Source organism: Mus caroli, chromosome 2 (assembly GCF_900094665.2).
Source record: "Mus caroli chromosome 2, CAROLI_EIJ_v1.1, whole genome shotgun sequence".
Taxonomy (NCBI): domain Eukaryota; kingdom Metazoa; phylum Chordata; class Mammalia; order Rodentia; family Muridae; genus Mus; species Mus caroli.
In genome coordinates, this window is record NC_034571.1 from 122,282,380 (window position 1) to 122,303,886 (window position 21,507).

Consider the following 21,507-nt stretch of genomic DNA (forward strand, 5'->3'; position numbering starts at 1 on the left):
TTCAGCCCAGCTTTGGGACATGTAAACTTGGAATAATCATCGCAAAAGCTGTCCTGGTGTTCAGATACCATGCAGGAGCCAAGGAAGAGGACACTTGGCAGCTCTCATTGATTGATGGAAGAAATTTGAAAGGAAACTGCTTTACCTGGAGTCCCACAGATAAGCATTGGCCACACTGATCCTTCAGTTTGACACTGATCCATTCAACTGCAAAGTCTGGCCAAATTCAAACATAAGCCTGTTCTTCCTCCAAGAGCTGGGGAGGGAGGCATGCAGAAGAGGAGCCTACACTATAAAGTCACAGGCCTGGGCTCTCAGCCATCATTGAAGTTTTTGACTGTGGGTGCTGAATAGCATAGACAGATATGATATTTCAAGAAAAGTAAATACCCTCCAATAGGATTTGAGAAGCGTTTTGTGACAATGCTAAGGTCTACATTCTCAGGTGACAAAGAGAGACATACAGAAACACCATGTTTAGTTTGTAACCTGACAGCTGCATTGTAAGCCTATTGCTGCTGGCTGTCACTCATATCAGAGCCTGCGCCACCTTCCAGCTCTCAAAGTGTGAGATAACAATCAGTGGAAACACTTCTACCCAGTAAGTGCTCCATGGCTGATATACAGTTAGTGCTCCATGGCTGCTGATATGTAGTTAATGCTATGTGGGTGATATGCAGTAAATACTCCATGGCTGATATGCAGTAGTAAGTGTTCCATGGCTGATATGCAGTAAGTACTCCATGGCTGATATGCAGTAAGTGCTCCATAGCTAATATGCATTAGGTTCTCTGAGGATACTAACCAAATAGAACAGGCATGTGAGTAGATATACTCAGGAGCCAGGGTGTTGAGTAAAGGGATTTGGGAAAGCTTGCCATAGCTATAAAGATATGTTAACATAAAATAGAAAGAGGCCTTGATGGAGAGAGAGAGAGAGAGAGAGAGAGAGAGAGAGAGAGAGAGAGAGAGAGAGACAGAGAGAGAGACAGAGAGAGACAGAGAGAGACAGAGAAATCCCAGCGGACCCTGTGGTGTCTGTCACTGTTGATGCCATGCTGTCATGAGGTCCACCTTCAAGTGACAGTTAGATATATTGAGTGTAGGTGTAGGGGAAAAATAAGACAGAAAAGGAAATCCATAGTATGAACTAATTAGCAAGTCACATTTATATAAGTATACATACATATATGATGGTAACGAAGAGATCGTGAAGTTGAAAGGGAATGGGGGATGGGGGAGGAGTGCGGAGTGGAAATGAAGTTGATGCAGCAGTCATGTATACACTTACAATAGTAATAAGAAAAAATTGTAAAAATTATGCACTTGCTTCCCATCAAAAGGCACCCATCCATTTGGAGTTTAGCACCCAGGTCTGTGTGTCCCATTGGATGGATAGTTCTCTTATTTCTATTGGACAACAGAAATAGGACCCAAAGAAATGTAAAGGTGAGTGAGATTATTACCTCTGAGAATTCTTACAGCGGCCAGAAAAAGGCTGGTTCTGCCACAGGTCGAGATAGAAATCAAGGTGGAAGCTTGCTATGAGAATGGGTTGCCCAGCAAGCCCACATGCTGCCTTACCCCTGGCTTGTCTATGCCTTACCTATTACTCTGTCTGTCTCTGACTGCACACCTGCATAAATGTGCCAGAGTATGAAGTATGTTTCTCTGGATCCCAGAAACAAGGAAGTTCTGGATTGCAATGTCACAGTGCCCTCTTGTGGGAGAAATTTACGAATCATGAACGTGTGAAATAGAGTAGAAACAGAAGAAATTACCATCAGGAACATGTGTGCATAGAAAAAAAAGTAAAATGAGGAGAAAGAAAGAGGTGACAAGAGGGAGTCACACCTATCTTGTGTGACTCTTTTTCCTGGCTCAGGGGGTCAGTAATTCTGGGTCTCTTCAAAGTTGATTTCTAGAAACATTCAGCTGAATTCACTGTCTTGATTAATTGCCTTCCCAGAAATTATTTGGAGCCCAGCTTAATTGTGGTAATTTCTTGCAACCAAGGGTTAAGGAGAAAAATTTGCAATATAATGAGGGCAGCAAAGGAGAGTCATTTCTTGGTGGAAGTATCTGGAAGAAGGGGCATACGGTCGGAGTGGCTCTTCAAGAGCATCCTCTCTGGGAAAGGGCTTCCTTTCTCCACGCTCACTCAGGGGTTCCCTGAGTCTCTAGCCCTTTAGCCGCAATGCCCTGAGGACATGAAGGAAACAAGGCACTTACCTCTGATCTTCCTGGGAGCTCCCAGGGTGATGCTGTTCTTAACTGGAGGCTGGTCATCCTGGATCACCCAGCAGACAAAGTCAGTCTTATTCAATATGGCATCTACCTGTAATGTGTGCTGTAGAGAGTAAGTCCCATCAGAGTTTCTGGTGGTCTGAGGAAGTTCCATGGTCAGGATCTTGTGCCCATTCTTAGTCCAGATGAGGTCCATGTCTTGGGGATAGAAGTGGTTTACATGACAAGTCAGGTTCACTTTTTGATGTGCATGATCTTGGATCTCTGGGTCTTCAGTGGTGATCTTCAGTGTGGGGATAACTAGACAGGAACAATAAGTAAGCCTAGGGAAAAATCTTGGCATTGACTTATCCACCTGTCTCAGGGTCACTTAGATTGATTGATTGATTTTTGATTGATTGATTGGTTGGTTGGTTAATTGGTGGAATCCTAAGAATTTCAAGGTGATCTTGGACTCATTATATAACCAGGATGATGCTGAACATCATATCCTTCTGCCTCCACTACTCTATTTCTTCAGCCCCTCTTTTCTTGTCTTATAATCCAGTCAGTCTAATTTGTGCTGCCTACATCCTCATGGATGTGGGACACTGGAGCATGCTTGACCTATCAGGTCCATGCCCTTCAAGAAAACTCACTCTTATTTCTTCAGAATCAAGCTGTCAGGAGCTCTACAGCTATGGGGCAGGACCTTCTGAGGACCTCCATCCTTGAAGGTCAAGTGGCTTCATCTTGTGCAGTTCCTGAACAGTTAGTTACTCTTAGTTCATGAGTGAAGAGAGATCATGAGGTCACTTGTTTTTTTTTTTAAATGAACAATTTTTATATGTTTGGTACAAGACAAATAGGGACAAGAATAAATAATCATGAAACATAGCTGGAGACACATGGGTATCTAATCTGATCTGAGTTTTCAATATTCCATATCATGATATATAATTGCAAGAATTATTAAGGTGAATTGCCCCGACAGGACCAGGGACTCTCCAAGCACAGCACCTGTAGCAGTGCCTGGCACATTAGCTGTTCATTATTCATTGAGTGAATTACTCAGTACTGAACGTTTTCCAGAGCTCAGGACCTTATTCATAGAAGACAAGCATTCCACCACTGAAGTGCATCCTTGGCTCTCTTTCACTTATTTTGTTTTGTTTAGTTTTATTTTATTTCACTAAATTGTTCCGGCTAGCCTCGAACTCAATCTTAATCCTCACAGGTTTAGAGGTTGTTATATACTGTCTAGGCTTCCCAAGGAGCTGAGATTACATGTCTTATACCACCAACTAATAATAAATATTTAGAAATATTAAAATATTAACAATGATATAGATAAGACACGTGTGATCAGAGAGGAACACTAGGCCATATAATAGCAAGGCCAAACAGTCCTAGACATTTTACAATGTATTGGGCATAGTTCTTGGTGTTTTGGAAGGAACAATTAGTTTAATCTTCAGAGGAAACTTACAAAGTAGGTGTTGTTTTTATTCCATTTTGGGGAGCAGAAGAAAACTGGGGCACAGGATATTTAAGACACAAGGACAATATTCTGTAGCCTATGACACAGCTAAGATCAAAGCCCAGCTGAACAGCCCATGAAACCTGTACTTTTAATCCATATTCATGTGTTCAAGGTTGGCATTGATCAATTTCTGCTCCCCATTTGTAAAATGGGGTTTGAGCAAACGCTCCATGCCTGCAGTATGGTCCCAACACATAGTTCACTGATCGCTCACCTCGGAGAACTTGAGAAAGATTAATGGTCATTCTTAGGGGCTCTTTGAGGTCTCCATGGGTGACTTCACAGGTGATCTGAGACAAGATATCTTGCTTGGTCAGGGTCACCCATGCTTTGCTTGTGACAGAGTAAGAGTCATTGTTGACCTGTACCACATGTGTGGCTGAGGCTGGATGTTCATTGTCGTTCCTCAACCAGTTGACACTGAGATTCATGGACCTGAAAGGGGCAGCAGTACAGAGAAAAGACACTGAACTGGAAGGGGGTGTCCTCTGATCTGGGCCTATCAGGGTGATGAAAGGCTTCCCAACTGAAACAAAACAAAGAATACAAAGCAGTTACTCTACCTTCTCAGGGTTGAAGGAACCAATATGCAAGAGCATGCCAACCCTCCCAAGGCCTGTCCCATAGAGAATGAGAACTGTCCTTTTTCTAGAGGTCAGCCTTTCAGAGACTTAGAGCAATGGCTCCCTCAAGTCAACATGCATTCCAGTGCACCCATACTAGGGAAGCAAATACTATGTATTGACTTTGAGGAGGGAGTGCAAATGGACCATAACAAGCAACTGGCAAACAAAATATGACTTCTATGAGGGAATGGATGTCCTCAGGAGACTCAATATGTACAAAGATAGAAAAATGAGGAGTCACTCTGAAAGGGTGATTGAAACAGGGCTTTCTGTACTAAAACTAAAAAACTGAGGAATAAAATACTTATTCCTATATAAGAGGACACAGGAATGACATTTGGCAACTGAGGAGAGAGAGTGAGTAATGCTTGGGCATATACCAAATAAATGGATCTTATGACCCAGCTGTACCACTCTTTGGCTGTCTTAGGCAGCAAGTCTTTAGGAGGCTTAAAAAAACATAAAGTCTAGTACAAAACTGTAACATTGCTTCCCACAAGTGCAGCCCTAATTCTGAGAGTGTAGCTTGCACAGTCTTTTCCTGCTGGGTTTCTCTGATCTACACCTACTCCTGCACCATGTCCATACTCACAGGCTTAGGTCTGGATATGAAGTCTGAGAGCATCACCTTTGCATACTCAATTCTTCTCTCTTATACACATAACTAATATAATCTCCACTAGCTCCAGGGGCAAACCTCAGTACCCTATTTGCCTAGGGCATCCTCTGACTCCCACCTGCCCCTGTGTTATGTCTACAATTACAGTCATGTTGCTGGACTCTTATCTCACATACATCTATTGTCTGCTGAGTTCCTCTGACCCACATCTACCCTGCCCCAACTCCTTGTTCCCAGGCCTAATTCTAAACGAGCAGACCATACACTAGATATTCCCGGCCTATGTCCATTTGCCCAGTTCCTGCATGGATCCAATCTAATGGAAGCTAGAATCTCATATCATACACTCAACCAAAGAAATAAGTCCACATGCCCACAAAACATCACAAAACAAAAAAAAATATGAAAGGATAAGAAAGTCTGTCTGTCTCTTCAAACCTGACAGGCCCACATAAATGTTCTGTGGTGTGAATTACCTAAATGAACCCCATAACACAGAACTTAAAAGTACTAAAAACTTTATTAAATAAGTCATAAAATTTAAGGAAGACACAAAGACACAGCTCAGTGAATTTGAAGAAGAAGACAGTAAATGCATAAGAAAATATCTGTAGCTCAGTGAAATGAGAAACAAAATCCAGAATAGTAAAGACAGAAATATTGAGAACTTAAACTGTAGTGGAGATAGAATTGAATAATCAATAACACAATTAGAAAACTCAGAAGAAAGCCTTACAAATGGAATGAATCACATAGAAGATAAAATATCATATTTTGGAGGTAAAGTAGAACAATTGGACCATTCAAGTAAATATAATTATAGAAATTAAAAACACATAAAAAGAACATTCAGAAATATGAGGCAACATAAAAAGATCTTCGCCAAGTGGTGGTAGCACAGGCCTTTTATCCCAGCACTTGGGAGGCAGAAGCAGATGAATCCCTGTGAGTTTGAGACCAGCCTGGTCTACAGAGCAAGTTCCAGGATTGCCATAGCCACACAAAGAAACCCTATCTTGAAAAACAAAAAGAAAAAACAAAAACAAACAAACAAAAAAGAAAAGAAAGGAAGGAAGAAAAAAAGACCAAATATTCTAATTATAGAAATAGATGAAAGAGAAGAATCCCAAATAAATGGCAAAAACCATATCTTCAACAAGATCATAAGAGAAATTCCCTAAACGAAGGAAAGGTACAACCACATAGATATAAGAAATACTCAGTAGATCAAATAGACAAGATCAGAATCAAAACTTCCCATGCATATTATAGTTAAAACATGAAATATACTGAAAAGAGGGTACACATTTGAAGGAAATCCCACATATTAACCACTGATTTCGATGGAAAATTTAAAAGCCTTGAGCAATGCTCTTCAACTTCTAAAAGTCCAAGCTAGACTACTATACCCAACAAAACTATCTGCCATAGCTGAAGAAGAAAGAGAACCTTTCCAACACACAAACAGGTTAAAGAAATTCATGTTCATCAAAACAGCCCTACACACAATCCTGGAGGTGATCCTCAGATAGAAGAGGGGAATAATCAAAGTCATGGGACTATAGAAAGACAACAAATGAAGCTAGATTTACATCTTACCCCCATCAGGATGGCTAAGGTCAAGAAACAAACTGAGAACAAAGGCAGGTGAGACAAAACCAGGAACACCCTCCATCCTAGGAACACCTTCTTTCAGGCTCACGCAGTACCGTTGTGAGACTGTGACAAAGTCCTCACTACTCTAACATAGGGTTTCTCCCCTAGAGTAATAAAGACTGCCCTATCTGGGGATAGGTTTTTTTTTTTTTTTGTAGATTCAGAGCAGCGGTTTACTTAAGTCATGCTGTTTCCCTTGCATCCCTACTGTGTTCAGACGGAGAGCTATACTCTAGGGACCTGGTGACAAGAACTCTTCTTTCAAAGTCAGGTTACAAGAGAGAGTCAAGTAGCCCTACATGACAAAGAAAGACAGAGAACAGTGTAGGTAGCCATGGGCTCTGATATAGTCGATTATATTTCCTTCTGCTTTATGTAAACATAGCTCCTGAGGGTTGTAAAATACTTCCAGGTATAAGTTTTATCTACAATTCAATGGTGGGAGGATAGTATTATGGTATCTGTTTCTTGAGAGATTAGGGGATGCAGAGACGATTAATAACTTGCTCAAAGTCAGTCAGTCAGTGACTAAAGAAGGCTTAGCCAGTTCATCTGATTTTGGATCCAGGACTCATTATTTCAATTTATTCCCTGCATGTTCTCTCTCTCTCTCTCTCTCTCTCTCTCTCTCTCTCTCTCTCTCTCTCTCTCTCTCTCTCTCTCTCTCCCCCTCACTTATAGACCTAGTAGTCACTGAGTCAAGAGTTGACATAATAGAACTCAGGTTCTTTCCTTGTCACCAGGCCTCCTAGCCCCTATCTCCATGTCACATGCTCTTCCTCCAATCCCTAAGGCCCCACTAGCTCCCTTTATCTAAAAAGTCTATAGTATGGAAAAGGCACAATCAGCCCAGGAAGAACCTTAGGACTCAGCTTACTGTGGAGAACAGGATTTTGCTGCCTCTGAGCACTTTTCTGCATTCCCAAGGCTCTCCATGGCCAAGACTCACCTGCAAATGCCAGAAGAAGTGTTGACAAAAGAGGCCCCAGGCCCAGAACCTTCCACAGTGTGGTAGCCATGATAAGAAGTATCAGCCCTGACATGTACCAGGTGACAAACCTGGATGAAGCTCTGAGTGAGCCCAGGAGCCTCTGGCTAGTTTCTTCCCAACCTGGGCTGCCCTACATACCCTAGTTGCCCACACTTAACCGGGCTTGGGCAGAAATTTGTGCCACAGTAAGGGAAGTGGCCATTGTGGCTAAGATTTCTGTCCATTCCCCAAACCCACAGCCAAAAAAAAGTTTACCACTTTGGCTGGATGCTGGTTTTCTGGGAACCCATAAGCCAGATTAAGGAGGGGCTGAGCTTACCTCCAGAGAGCTGGTCTTTGATGTTCTGATCCTTAGACTCCCCTTTTCTGGAGGGACCAACACATTCAACAGACATCACCATCACCCAGTCTACTCTATCTATAGTCCTAGAACAACTTATAGAAATATAGAATGGACACTGAGTCCCAGAAAGGCAGATCTAGTGAATCTTGTAAATACAACCAGATACAATGAAGATAGAGCATGGGCTTTAAAAGCCAACCCTTGGTCTCCACTTGTCTGGGTTCATAAATGTTGCCTGGGCATTTTCTGTTGCTCAAAATCATCTAATAGTCACCAAGCTCCAGAGAAATGAAGTGGAGACATAGTGGCCTGTTTCTCTGACCTGATTGGGAAAACTTCTCCCTTAGTTTTTTCTATCCTTATTCTGCTGTATCTGAATTCCCAGTTATACACTTGGACATATGGTCTGGGGATTTTTGAGAGCTTTTGTTTGATTTATTTCTTTGTAATAGTAGGAATTGGTCTAACGACTTTATAAAGCATGTTAAACAATTCTGCTCCAGCCTTAACTGATTGCTGTTTTATCATTTCCCCAATGGAAAATATTTTGACATGAAAGATGCTTCATGTCCTGAGTACATAGAAGAAACACTGCAACAATAAGGAGACCCTTAGTGTCAAGTGTGTCCCCAGAACTGATGATGAGGCAGGCATGTCTTCTTTCCCCTCCCACAGCCCTCCCAGCTCCCCACTCCCCAGCAGTGTGTCCACTTAGCTAACGTGGGAAGGAACAGGGAAGTTATTTAGCCTGCAAGGGAAACTTTTATAGATGTTTCTTCCTTTCTTCCAACCACCATTACCCAACTTGGCAGACACTCTTAGAAAGATGACTCCTTAGAGATGCTCCCAGGAAGAGTGGACCCTCGAGTCTGGTATAGGTTTACTGAACTAGATCTTCATGTCTGGTTGATCAAGGGGTAAAGAGGGAAAGTGAGAAGAGACAACCTAGAAGGGAAATAAAGTGGAAAGAAAATTTGAAGTGGGAAGATCCACTCTTAATTCAAATCTTTTGAGGTGGGAAGATCCCCCTTTAATCTGGGCCACACCTTCTTCTGACATCTTATGTACAGAACACAGAAGAAAGAAGCTAGTTCTCTTTACCTGCTTGCTTTCACTGGTAAGTCTATCCCTCCATTGGCCCTGGAGCCCACTTCCTCAGAATTCCATCACATAATGAAGACCAGCTGAGCCATTCAGACTTGTGGCCTGAACAATTACTGGATTTTTGAACTTTCTGTTGAGAGAGAGAGAGAGAGAGAGAGAGAGAGAGAGAGAGAGAGAGAGAGAGAGAGAGAGAGAGAATATCTAGCTATCAGGTAGATAGATAGATAGATAGATAGATAGATAGATAGATAGATAGATAGATAGATAGATAATATCAGTTCTGTTTCTCTAGAGAATTCTAACTAACGCAGATTCTGGTACCAGAAGTCATTCTACAGCAATAGAAGTATAAGGTTGATTTTTTAAATATCTGGAAGAAGATCTCCAGTTTGCCAGCACCTACAGTTTCTGAAGCCTCTCCAGTTACTGAAACCTGTCCTAGAAGCTTGGAAAGTACTAAAGCCACCCATAGTGTGAGCAATCTTACATGCTCAAGGAGACACATGCATTTGATTATCCTGGTTCATCAATTTTGAGAGGCAACAGATTCTGTGACTCTCTATATAAAACTTTTAACAATTTGGAGAAAAATATGGAGAATTCACTCATTCCAGAAATGAGCTACCATTAGCCTAAAGTAATGGTTGTACCACTGGCCAATTTGGTGAAGTAATGAGCTTTCATAAGAATAATATGAGTGTGGATGAGGGGTTACTTACAAGGGACAGTGAGACTACAAAAGCAGCTGCATCACTAGAAAGTCCACTTAACGTGGATGATGAGTCCCAAGCCTCTGCAGCTCCTCAGCTTCCGTGCAGCTTCTGTGCAACTTCCGTACAGCTTCCGTGCAGCTCTACAGTCCAGGCTAGTTCCCCAGGCAGTGTCATGCCAGCTTACACTGCTGGGTAGGGGCCCTCCCTTGGCAATACTCTTATTCTCAGGCATGACCTTTGCTTTCCTCCTTTTTACCACCTGTGGGGAGGGAGTCTCCCTTTCCATCCTGATAGAAATACTAATTTGTCAGGGATGCTGCAATTCTGGGGAACATAACTAAAACATGAAGACAAGCCCCTCCCCCAAAAGCACATTGTCTTAGTCAGGGTTTCTATTCCTGCACAAACATCATGACTAAGAAGCAAATTAGGGAGGAAAGGGTTTACTCAGTTTACACTTCCACATTGCTGTTCATCACCAAAGGAAGTCAGAATCGGAACTCAAGCAGGTCAGGAAGCAGGAGCTGATGCAGAGGTCATGGAGGGATGTTTCTTACTGGCTTGCTTTCTCCCAGCTTGCTCAGCTTGCTTTCTTATAGAACCCAAGACTACCACCCCAGGGATGGCACTACCCACAATGGACTCTCACACCCTTGATCACTAATTGAGAAAATGCCTTACAGCTGGATCTCATGGAGGCATTTCCTCAAGGGAGGATCCTTTCTCTGTAATAACTCTAGCTTGTGTCAAGTTGACACACAAAACCAGCCAGTACACACATCATAGCCCAGGTTCAGGAACCAGACATCACTTCTGTGACCCCCAGTGTTCTTAGGGAGAATTCCTGAGTATTCCTTAAATGTTTTTGAAAACCTGACATAGATGTCAGGTTCCTTGGCTTTATTTCACACTGTTGTATTATTTTGGACCAATTGTTTGTGGGAATGACTTTGGCATCAGAGCAGAGAGATGATCTCTTAACTCAACTCATCACAAGCATTTTAGCATCCTTATCTATTTTACAAAAGTCCTCAAGGTAGAGTGGGTTCCACTCTGCTGAACAAAGCCATTCTTCTGCCTCACTTCCTGACATCAATAATTGAATTAATTGATATAGGCCAGAAAACTTTGGTTGATATTGCTAATAGGTGGCAGCTACCTCAGATAGCCTGGATGCCTTGCCCTCCAACAACAAATGAGCAGTTGTACTAAACAGTAGAAGGGCTCTGGACCTTTTGACAACATAAGAGGTGGTGATGGTGGGAATGTGAGTCATCCTGGGAGAGGAATGACATTTCTATGTAGATGAATTGGGATTAAACAAAATATTAAAATCCTCCATGACCTCTGCAACAATTTGAGGTCCCAATAGGTCTTCAATGACCCTGCCCCCTGACACCCCAATTGCCCTTGATGGGCATCAGAGCACTCCTCTTTCTTACCCCATACCTTATACAGTTTCTCAAACAAACAAGTAGCAAAAGTCACAATATCAAGCTAGTCCCACAGACTAGGCTGACACATATGACAACACGGCCCTATTATAAAAATCAAAGCAGGAGCTGCGGGTTCCCAAGCCAGATAAAGGATGGTAGAGCATTGCCCATTTCCAGGACATCTCTCAGAGAGCACAGAAAGAGTGGGGCTGCTCTGTACCCAAATCAGGCTGAGTCTACTCAATTCCATGGAGACAATGACCATGTCATGATAAAGCCTCTTAGACTGCTGTTTCCTCACCAGAGAACTGACTTCTCAGAAATCACAGGAGTGCTAATTGTGCTGATTCACTTGTAAGGCCCCTGCCTCTGCTACGGCAGGCCCTCCCTTGTCCTTTTTCTTCCCCTTTCCCTGACTCAAACTATCTAAGCTAGCCTTACTATTTCAATCAACGAGCTGTCCCCTGAAACAGTCTCCCAGTCATTCATATGCCGTGCTCACTACAGCACGACACTCTGCTCCCCGTCTCTTCTGCAGGCTTGGTACTCACTCAATAGCTGGTTGAGGACCAAAGACACTCAGGAGGAAAGTAGTAAAGGAGGAAGATGAAGTTCTTCTGTCAAAGGAGGTAAGGGGAGAGAGGGATCGATGGCGCGCCATGGTAGGCAAGAAGATAGTTCAACATACCACTGAGTAGCCAATGTTGGTTCAATCCTGCAAGTACAACAAAGCCTACCCAAATCTCTTTGAGGAATAAAGTAAGCTTGATACAGATGAGATATGACTACATTGAAATTCTTTGTAAGGTACGTGTGACACCTTCCGTAAAGATGGCTTCTATAGACTGACTGGGAAAAAAGAGTTTGTGAGAGTGGAGCTGGAACAGGATCCACTGCTAGAAAGTGTTTGGCCACACGGATTGTACAAAGGTCACCAGACTAGAAAGCACCGCCACTCCAGCCTTCTGGCAGAAAACAGGTTTTGCATTCCTTTCTTTGAAGAAACAGTCCTCTTTGCTTAACATTCTGGGTCCCCTTAGTGAGTGAGTGTGAATAAAAATCCCTCCATGTCTGCTGCACCCCATGACACTTCCACGTTTTTGTATGGGAGAGAACAAGGGTCCTCTTACTTTCAGAGTCTTCAGCATCTTGTGTTCAAAAATTCCCTAAGCTAAAGACTTAACAAGGTCATAGGAAAAACAATAGAAAAACTCAAAGTTATATATTTGAGGGAGAGTGTCGGGAGAGAAATAAATGAAAACATTCCAAAGACAAAGAAAACCATAACACACAAAACATAACGAAAAATGCCTTCAAAGTTCCCAAAGTGAACAAAAATTCAAATGCCTTTACAGATCCCAAAGCAAAAACCCAACCAAAATATCTAGACCAAAATGCTGCAAAGCAAACAAACTAGCTACTTTTAGCTAAATACTTTGAAAACAGACCAAAATGGTATCTACCAAATCAGAATTTTTAACCAGCTTAGAATAAACAAATGGACCATCAACCAAACACAGAGAGGTCCAGAGTCATGGAAAGAACTTAACAGCAATCTGCCTAAGGAAATAAGGCTTTCATTCAAGTGATTGCTCTGGAGAAAATCACATCTGTATCCAGGTCCCACATCGTGATGTTGTAATTGCAAGCACAAAACCCACATCCATCGCTAATTAAGAAATGTATCACAGGGCTCCCAATGGAGAAGCTAGAGAAAGTACCCAAGGAGCTAAAGGGATCTGCAACCCTATTGTTGGAACAACATGATGTACTAACCAGAACCCCGGAGCTCTTGTCTCTAGCTGCATATGTATCGAAAGATGACCTAGTCGGCCATCAATGGAAAGAGAGGTCCATTGGACTTGCAAACTTTATATGCCCCAATATAGGGGAATGCCAGGGCCAAAAGAATGGGAATGGGTGGGTAGGGAAGTGGGGGGCGCTATGGGGGACTTTTGGGATAGCATTGGAAATGTAATTGAGGAAAATATGTAATAAAAATATAAAAAAAAAATACCCTACAGCTGGGTCTTATACTAGGTTTATAGAGGATGGACTTGTGCTGGCTGGTTTTCTGTCAGCATAACAACCTAGGGTCATCTGAGAGAAGAGATCCTCAGTTGAGAAAATGCCTCCATTGGACATAAGCAAGCCTGTAGGGCATTTTCTTAAGTGTTTCTCAGCCACTGCGCTTCATCTTCTGAGAACTCTGTTTAGTTCTGTACCCCGTCTTAAAATTGGGATATTTGTTTTCTCAATGTGCAGTTTTCTTGGGTTTTTCATGTATATTGGATCTTAGCCTCCTATTGGATGTATTGGTAAAAATCTTTTCCTAGTCTATAGCCTGAAACTTTGTCCAGATGATGGTGTACTTCCCAGTATAGAAGTTTTTCGACGTCATGAGGTCCTATTCAGTAATTGTTGTTCTTTGTGTCAGTGCTGCCAGTGTTCCAAAAGTCTTCTCCTGTGCCAATTAGATCGAGGCCACTCCCCACTTTCTCTCCTATCAGAATCAGTGCATCTGATCGAGGTCTTTGATCCATTTGGAGTTGTGCCTTGCATGGGTGGTAAGTGTGATCCATTTTCATTCTTCTACACACATCTGTCCATACACACATCTGTCCAGTTTGATCACCACCATGTGCTGAAGATGCTGATTTTGTTCTACTGTGTATTTCTGGCTTCTTTATAAAAGAAAAAAGTCAGCTGTCCATAGGTGTGTGAACTTATTTCTGCCTCTTCAGCTTTTGGGCCTGTACTGTGCTGTTGTTATTATTAGAGCCCTGTAGTACAATTTAAGGTTGGGAATGGTGATACCTCTGGCAGTTCTTTTATTATCTGGGATTGTTTAGCCCTACTGGTTTTTGTGTGTTTCCAGGTGGAGCTGAAAATTGCCTTTCCAAGTTTTCTAAAGAATTGTGTTCGAATTTTTATGGACCTTAGAACTACCTTAATTCTACCAATATCACGAACGTGGAAATCTTTTTACCTTCTGATCTCTTCTTCAGTTACTTTCTTCAATATCTTGAAGTTTTTACAAACAAGTTTTTTCACTTGCTTGGTTAGAGTTACTCCAAAATATTTTATATTTTCCAGATTATATTATATTTCCAGATTATTAATATTTATATTTTCCAGATTTTATATTTTCCAGCTGTCCATAGGTGTGTGAACTTATTTCTGCCTCTTCAGCTTTTGGGCCTGTACTGTGCTGTTGTTATTTTGTTTTCCTGATTTTTTTTCTTAGTCCATTTGTCATTTGTGCATAGGAAGGCTTTTGATTTTTCTCTGTTAATTTTGTATCCTGCTATTTTGCTGAAAGTGTTTATCAGCTGTAGGAATTACCTAGGGGGATTTTTAGGGTCACTTACATACGTTATCACACCATCTGCAAATAAAGAGACTTTAATGTCTTCCCTTCCTATCTGTATCCCCTTGATCTCCAATTGTCTTACTACTGTTAGCAAAGACTTCAAGTACTGAATTCAATAGGTATCGAGAGAGTGGGCAAACTTGTTTTATTTCTGATTTTCATGGGAATGCTTTGGGTTTCTCCCCATTTAAGTTGGTGTTGACTATGAGCTTGCTATAAACTGCCATTATTATGATTATGTATGTCCCTTGTATATATCCCTAATCTCTCCAAGACTTTTATCATGGAGGGATGTTGGATTTTGTCAAAGGACTTTTGGATTTTTCTTCATCTAGTGAGATGGCATGTGGCTTTTGCCGTCCAGTCTGTTTACATGTGAGTTACATTTCTGGGATGATGCCTACTTGATCTTGGTGAATGGCCTTTTTGATGTGTTCTTGAATTCCGTTTGCAAAGTGTTTTATTGAGAATTTTAAAATCTATATTCATAAGGGAAATTGGTCTATAATTCTCTTTTTGCTGTTGGCTCTTTCTGTGGTTTGAGTATCAGGGTAACTTTGGCCTCATGAAATAAATTGGGCATGTTCCTTCTATTTCTATTTTGTGGAATAATTTGAGGTGTATTTGCATTAATTCTTCATTAGAAATCTGGTGGAATTCTGAGCTAAACCATCTTGCCCTTGGTTATTGTTTCTGTTACTATTTTGTGGAATAATTTAAGGATTAGTGGGAATAACTCTTTATGAAAGTCTGATAGAATTCAGGCCCTGGTCTTTTTTCCCCCCCGTTGGCAGGTTTAATTACTGCTTCTATTTCACTAAGAGTTATAGTTCTGTTTAAATTGCTTATTTGATCTTGATCTAACTTTAATAAATAAGTGGTCTATATTAAGAAAATTATCCACTTCTTTCAGATTTTCCAACTTGGTTGGGTCGGCTATTTTTTAATTGGATATGTTGTTTACATTTCAAGTGTTATCGACTTTCCCCACTTCCCCTCTGCAAACCCCCATCCCCTCCCCTCTTACCCTGCTTCTATGAGGGTACTCTCTTACCCACCCACCCACTTCTGCCTCACCACCCTAGCATTCCTCTACACTGGGGCATCAAACCTTCACAGGACCAAGGGCTTCCCCTCCTATTGATGCCAGATAAGGCCTCTTCATCTCCTTCAGTCCTTCCCCAGAATCCTCCATTGCGGTTCCTGTGCTCAGTCCAATGGTTGGCTATGGGCATCCACCTCTGTATAGGTCGGGATCTGGCAAAGCCTCTCGGAAGACAGCTATATCAGGCTCCTGTCAGCAAAAACTTCTTGGCATCCACAATAGTGTCTGGGTTTGGTGTCTGCATGTGGGATGGATCCCCATGTGGGGCAGTCTCTGGATGGCCTTTCCTTCAGTCTTTGCTCCACTCTTTATCCCTGTATTTCCTTTAGACAAGAACAATTCTGGGTTAAAATTTTAGAGATGGGTGGGTGGCCCCATCCTTCAACCCAGGAGAGGGGGCATGCCTAACCTCTGAATATGGTCTCAACAGGTTCTCCCTCCCTTTTGTGGGGGTATTTCCACTAATGTAATTCTCACGGGGTCATGGGAGGCTCTTGCTTTCCTGGCATCTGGGACTTTCTGTTTGCTACCCCCAGTTCCCCATCCCCCATTGCTACACACCTCTGTTCAGTTTCCTGTTCCTCGCTGGTGGGATTGCAAGCGGGTACAAGCACTCTGGAAATCAGTCTAGTGGTTCCTCAGAAAATAGGACACAGTACTACCTGAGGACCCAGCTATACCACTCCTGGGCATATACCCAGAAGATGCTCCAACATGTAATAAGGGCACATGCTCCACTATGTTTATAGCAGCCATATTTATAATAGCCAGAAGCTGGAAACAACCCAGATGCCCCTCAACAGAGGAATGGATACACAAAATGTGGTACATTTACACAATGGAGTACTACTCAGCTATTAAAAACAATGACTTCATGAAATTCACAGGCAAATGGATGGATCTAGAGAATATCATCCTGAGTAAGGTAACTCAGTCACAAAAGAACACACATGGTATGCACTCACTTAGAAGTGGATATTCCGCAAAGATACCCATGATACAAGTCACGGACCACATGAAGCTCAAGAGGAAAGAAGACCAAAGAGTGGATGCTTCAGTCCTACTTTGAAGGGAAAACAAAATAATCAAGGAACGTAGAGGACGGGAGAGACTTGGGAGGAAGAGAAGAGGGGAAGGGGAAAGAAGGGAAGAATCAGTATGGGGTACAGGTTTTTAAAGTATTTTCTTATGATTCTCGGATTTTCTCCATGACTGTTGTTGTTGTCCCCCTTTTGTTTCTAATTTTCTTCATTTGGATCTTCTTTCTCAACCCTCTAGTTAAACTGGCTAAGGGTTTGTCACTTCCATTGATTTTCTCAAAGAACAAACTCTGTCTTACTCATTTTCTATATTGATTTTTTTGTTTGTTTCTACTTTATTGATTTCAATGCTGAGTTTGATTATTTCTTGCTATCTAGTCTTTTTTTTTTTAGATGTTATTACTTTATTTTAGTCTAAAGATTTCAGGTGTGCTGAAAAATGACTAATATGAGCTATCTCCATTTTTTTTTAATGGAGGAATCTAGTGCTATGGGAACTTGAATATGCTTTCATTGTGTACCATAAGTTTGGGTATATTAGATTCTCATTTTCATTCAATTCTAGAGAGTTTTAAGTTTTTTGGTTTTTGTTTTATTTTGTTTTGTTTTACTAGTCTCTATCTTGACTTGTTTTCCGTTCAGTAGTGAGTTGTTCATGTTCCATAAGTGAGTAAGATTTCTCTTGTTTCTGTTTTTGATACTCAGCTTTAATCCATGGTGGTCAGATAAGATTCAGGGTGTTGGGTCAATTTTCTTGTATTTGTTGAGAATTGCTTCATGGCCATGTATTTGGTCAATTTTGGAGAATGTTCCATGAGCTGCTAAGAAGATATATTCTTTCTATTAGGGTCAAATGTTCTGTAAATATCTGTTAGCTCCATTTGGTTTATGACACCAGTTAGCTCCAGAGTTTCTTTGTTATTTTTTTGTCTGGATAGCCTATATATTGCTGAGAACATGGTATTGAGTCTCCTACTATCAGTATGTGAGGGTCAAATGTGATTTAAGCTCTAGTAATGTTTCTTTTATAAAAGTGTTCTTGTATTTGGTGCACAGATGTTAAGAATTTCAATGTCCTTTCGGTGGATTTTTCTTGTCGATGAATGCATAGTGTCTTTCCTTGGCTCTGCTGACTAGTTTTGTTTTGAAGTCTCTTTTGTCATGTATTAAAATGGCTACAAGGACTTGCTTCTTAGGTCTGTTAGTTTTGAGCTTGTTTTTCCATCCTTTTACCCTGATATATGTCTGTGTGTTTCTTGGATGCAACTGAAGGTTTTCAAATCCATTTAGTTTAGACTGTGCCTTTTTATTGGGGAATTGAGACCATTGATGTTGAGAGATATGAATGAGCCATGTTTGTTGATTTTATTATTTAGTTGTGGTGGTGTATGGATTTTTCCCTTCTTCTTTTGATTTGCTCATCTGATATAATTTATTCCTTGTGTTTTCCTGGGCATGTTTAGCTTCTTTGGGTTGAAGTTTTCCTTCTAGTACCTCCTGTGGGGCTGTATTTGTAGATAGTTACTGCTTAAATTTTGTTTTATCATGGAATGTGATTTTAAAGAAGCTCACAGTCGAGAGACTTTGAACTTTTAAAAGGATTGGGGATTTTACAAAGATTTTGGATTTTAAAAGAGCTTGAATATTTTAAAGTGACTGAATTTTTAAGTGTTTGAGTTTTTGAAGACTGTGGGATGTTTATATTGTAATGTGGATATTCATGTGAAATCTTGGAGATGAACAAGAGAGGAAAGGTTGTTGCTTAACAGTGATGTGTTTGTGTGTCAAATTGACAAAGGATCCATTGTGCTGGCTAGTTTTATGTCATCTTGACACAAACCAGGGTTATTGAAGAGGAAGGAATCTCAGTTGATAAAATACCTCCATAAGATTGGGCTATAAGAGAGACTGTATGAAATTTTCTTAATTAGTTATTGATATGGGAGGGCCCAGTTCAGTGTGGGTAGGGCCATTCCTGGGCTGATCACCCTGGTTCTATTAGAAAGAAGGCTGAGCAAGCCATGAAGAGAAAACTAGTAAGCACTACCCTCCATAGCTCCTGCCTCCTGGTTCCTGCCCTGTTTAAGTTCCTATCCTGACTTCCTTCAAAGATGAATAGTGATATGGAAGTGTAAGCCAAACAAACCCTTCCCTTCCCAAGCTGCTTTGGCCATGGTGTTTCATCACAGCAATAATAACCCTAACTAAGACAGGACTTAAGGATGATACAATTAATCGTTAAAGTTTATTAAGATTCCCAAGGTGATAATGATCTATTCATGGTGACAAAAACTAACTTAAAAAGTTGTGCCTATGGTCAGCATGGAGGTACATACCCAAGTGCCCTGCCAGCACTTGAGAGGCAGAAGCAAGTGGATCTCTGTGAGTTTGAGGCCAACGTGGTCTACAGAGAAGTTTCAGCACATCTAGGGATACACAGAGAAATCATGCCTCAAAACAACAACAACAACAAACAAACAAACAAAAACCAACCAACCAACAAACAAAACAGCAACATCAACCAAAACAAAACAACAAAAAAGGAAATCAGCAGGGACCTAGGCTACATTTGATGCAATATAGATGTTATAATCATATGGGGTCTACGCCATTGCTAAACAAGTATGTGAGAGATATGTAGCTTACCACTGAAGGGGGGGGTAATAAAGACTAAAATATATACAGATGGCAATGTGCTAGATCTTCAGAGACAAAGACCTTCCCCCTCCCAGTTGCTACTGATAATGTGGTAAAATTATCTGTCTTCTGCTACATGCAAAAGGGAAATATTGCTACTGCCTGGGGCAACCACAGAGCAGACAGAAACAGAAGTAGCAACTTCCCCAAAATGTAGGGGGGAGGAGGTAGTGGTAGAAGAACTTCCTTTGTGACTAACCGCATTGATTCCCAGCCAATTAAGTAAATGGGACCCCAATTACAAAAAGAAATGGCTGTTTAAGACTGAAAACAGGGACTATTGAGCATCTGAAGAGAAATGATAGCCATCCTTGAGGCCATTGCCCCGACTTGGTTAAACAGTTCCATAAGAGAGTTCACATCAGCCAGACAGCTCTGGAAATTATATTAGGCTCACAGTTTTATGTTCTCAAACTTGCCAGGATACCCAACGAGCATGTAGACAGTGTGACCCTGTGCCCAGGATAACCCATGACAGTGACTTAGGGCCCTCCTCAAATATAGAATTTTGGAAAATCCCAATTTAAACCAATTGGTTGTTGATTTTACAGAACTTCCCTAAATCAGGGTTACAAATGCTTGCTCGTCTGTGTAGTTTCTCAGGCTGGGTAGAAATCTTTTCTACTCATAGGAGGTGGCCCTGCTTCTAAAATAAATGGTTTCTAGGTTTGTAATTCCTATTACTACAGGATTAGACCATGGGCCAGCACTTACAACAAACCACACAAAACCATATTATATAAAGGACTTAATGCTGATAGAATTCACTTTGGTTTTATTTTTACTATGTATGCAAAGAATTCGATATGGAGAATTAAAGACTTTGATAAAATTGATTGGCTTTTCAATACGTGTTGCTTGCACATAAGAACATCCCCTGATGAAAACAGTACTCTTTCCCTTGGATGGGGCACAGACCCCACTGTAGCAATTGAGTGTTAGTTGATGAATGCTGCAGAATATGGGAAAGCGAGGCTTGCCAAAATCTTTTGCTCCTGCTCCCAACTCTATAGGCAGAGCCATCAATGAACACCCCTCCTTAATAGGGAAGGCGAGCTACTTCTCAAGTCTAACACAACAGGGGGATGGATTCTTTTGTCTAATGGGGGAAGCTTGGAGCCTGTACCCACACTATGAATGTCTCAAACTAACAAGGGACATGTGATAAGTATTCTGTGCTCATTTCACAAGCTAAAATATGGTGGCTCTATGGACCATGGAACTTTTTATTCAAGCCTACAACCAGACTGGTGGGACCTGCACACTGCCTCATTGGCTGCACCCTTTACCCTGGCCTTCCACTCTCCTCCTCCTAGTAAAGCTAAGTCCAGGGATAAGAGGACAATATCTGGGTACTTTAATATCTGCATTGACTCTATGGGAATCCCCAGAGGAATTCCAAATTCATTTAAGACTGTAAACAAATAGTTACAAAATTCAAGTAGGCTATATTTTTTTGTGGTCAATGATAAATAAAAACATAAAATAATGAACAAAGGCTTATCAATTATACCTGGGCTAATCTTTCAGGAGTACCATCAGTTGGATGTCACCAGCCAAATGGCTTGGGGGTAGGGGAGGGATCCTGACTATGATGCTAAAGACAAAAGAGATTTGTAGTATACTTGGTGTGGTGGCTCATCTTGATTTTCAAGTTGACTGCATCCAGAGACATCCAAAACCCAAGCAGCTGGGCGCACCTATGAGGGGTTTCCTTGATAGGGTCATTTGGAGTGGCAAGACCCACAAAATCTGGGCCACACCTTCTGGTCGCAGTCCATATAAAAGGTCATGGAGGAAGGAAGCTTTTGCCTTTTGTCTACCTTCCTTCATTGCTGGCAAATGTATCTACCTTGTTGCTGAGGCTTTCCTTTGCTGGTGCTAGAACCTGCTTCTTCAGGATTCTCGCACTGACTGAAGACCAGCTAAGACATCTAGCCTCATGAACTGAATAGCTGCCAGGTTCTTGGACATTGCCTCAGGAGATAGCCTTTGTTGGGCTAGCTGGACCACAGCACACACACACACACACACA

At 41.4% G+C, this 21,507-nt stretch overlaps 1 protein-coding gene across 1 annotated transcript in view; it reads right to left on the bottom strand.

The window, feature by feature from the left end:
* The window catches only part of LOC110290436 (signal-regulatory protein beta-1-like), a 67,362-nt gene that overhangs the window by 9,910 nt on the left and 35,945 nt on the right, over positions 1 to 21,507 (bottom strand). The window contains exons 2-3 of the mRNA XM_021156978.1: positions 3,984 to 4,295; positions 2,233 to 2,547 (exon numbers count right to left, since the gene is read on the bottom strand). Coding sequence (XP_021012637.1) covers positions 2,233 to 2,547; positions 3,984 to 4,295 — 627 coding nt within the window. The remainder of the gene's footprint in view (positions 1 to 2,232; positions 2,548 to 3,983; positions 4,296 to 21,507) is intronic.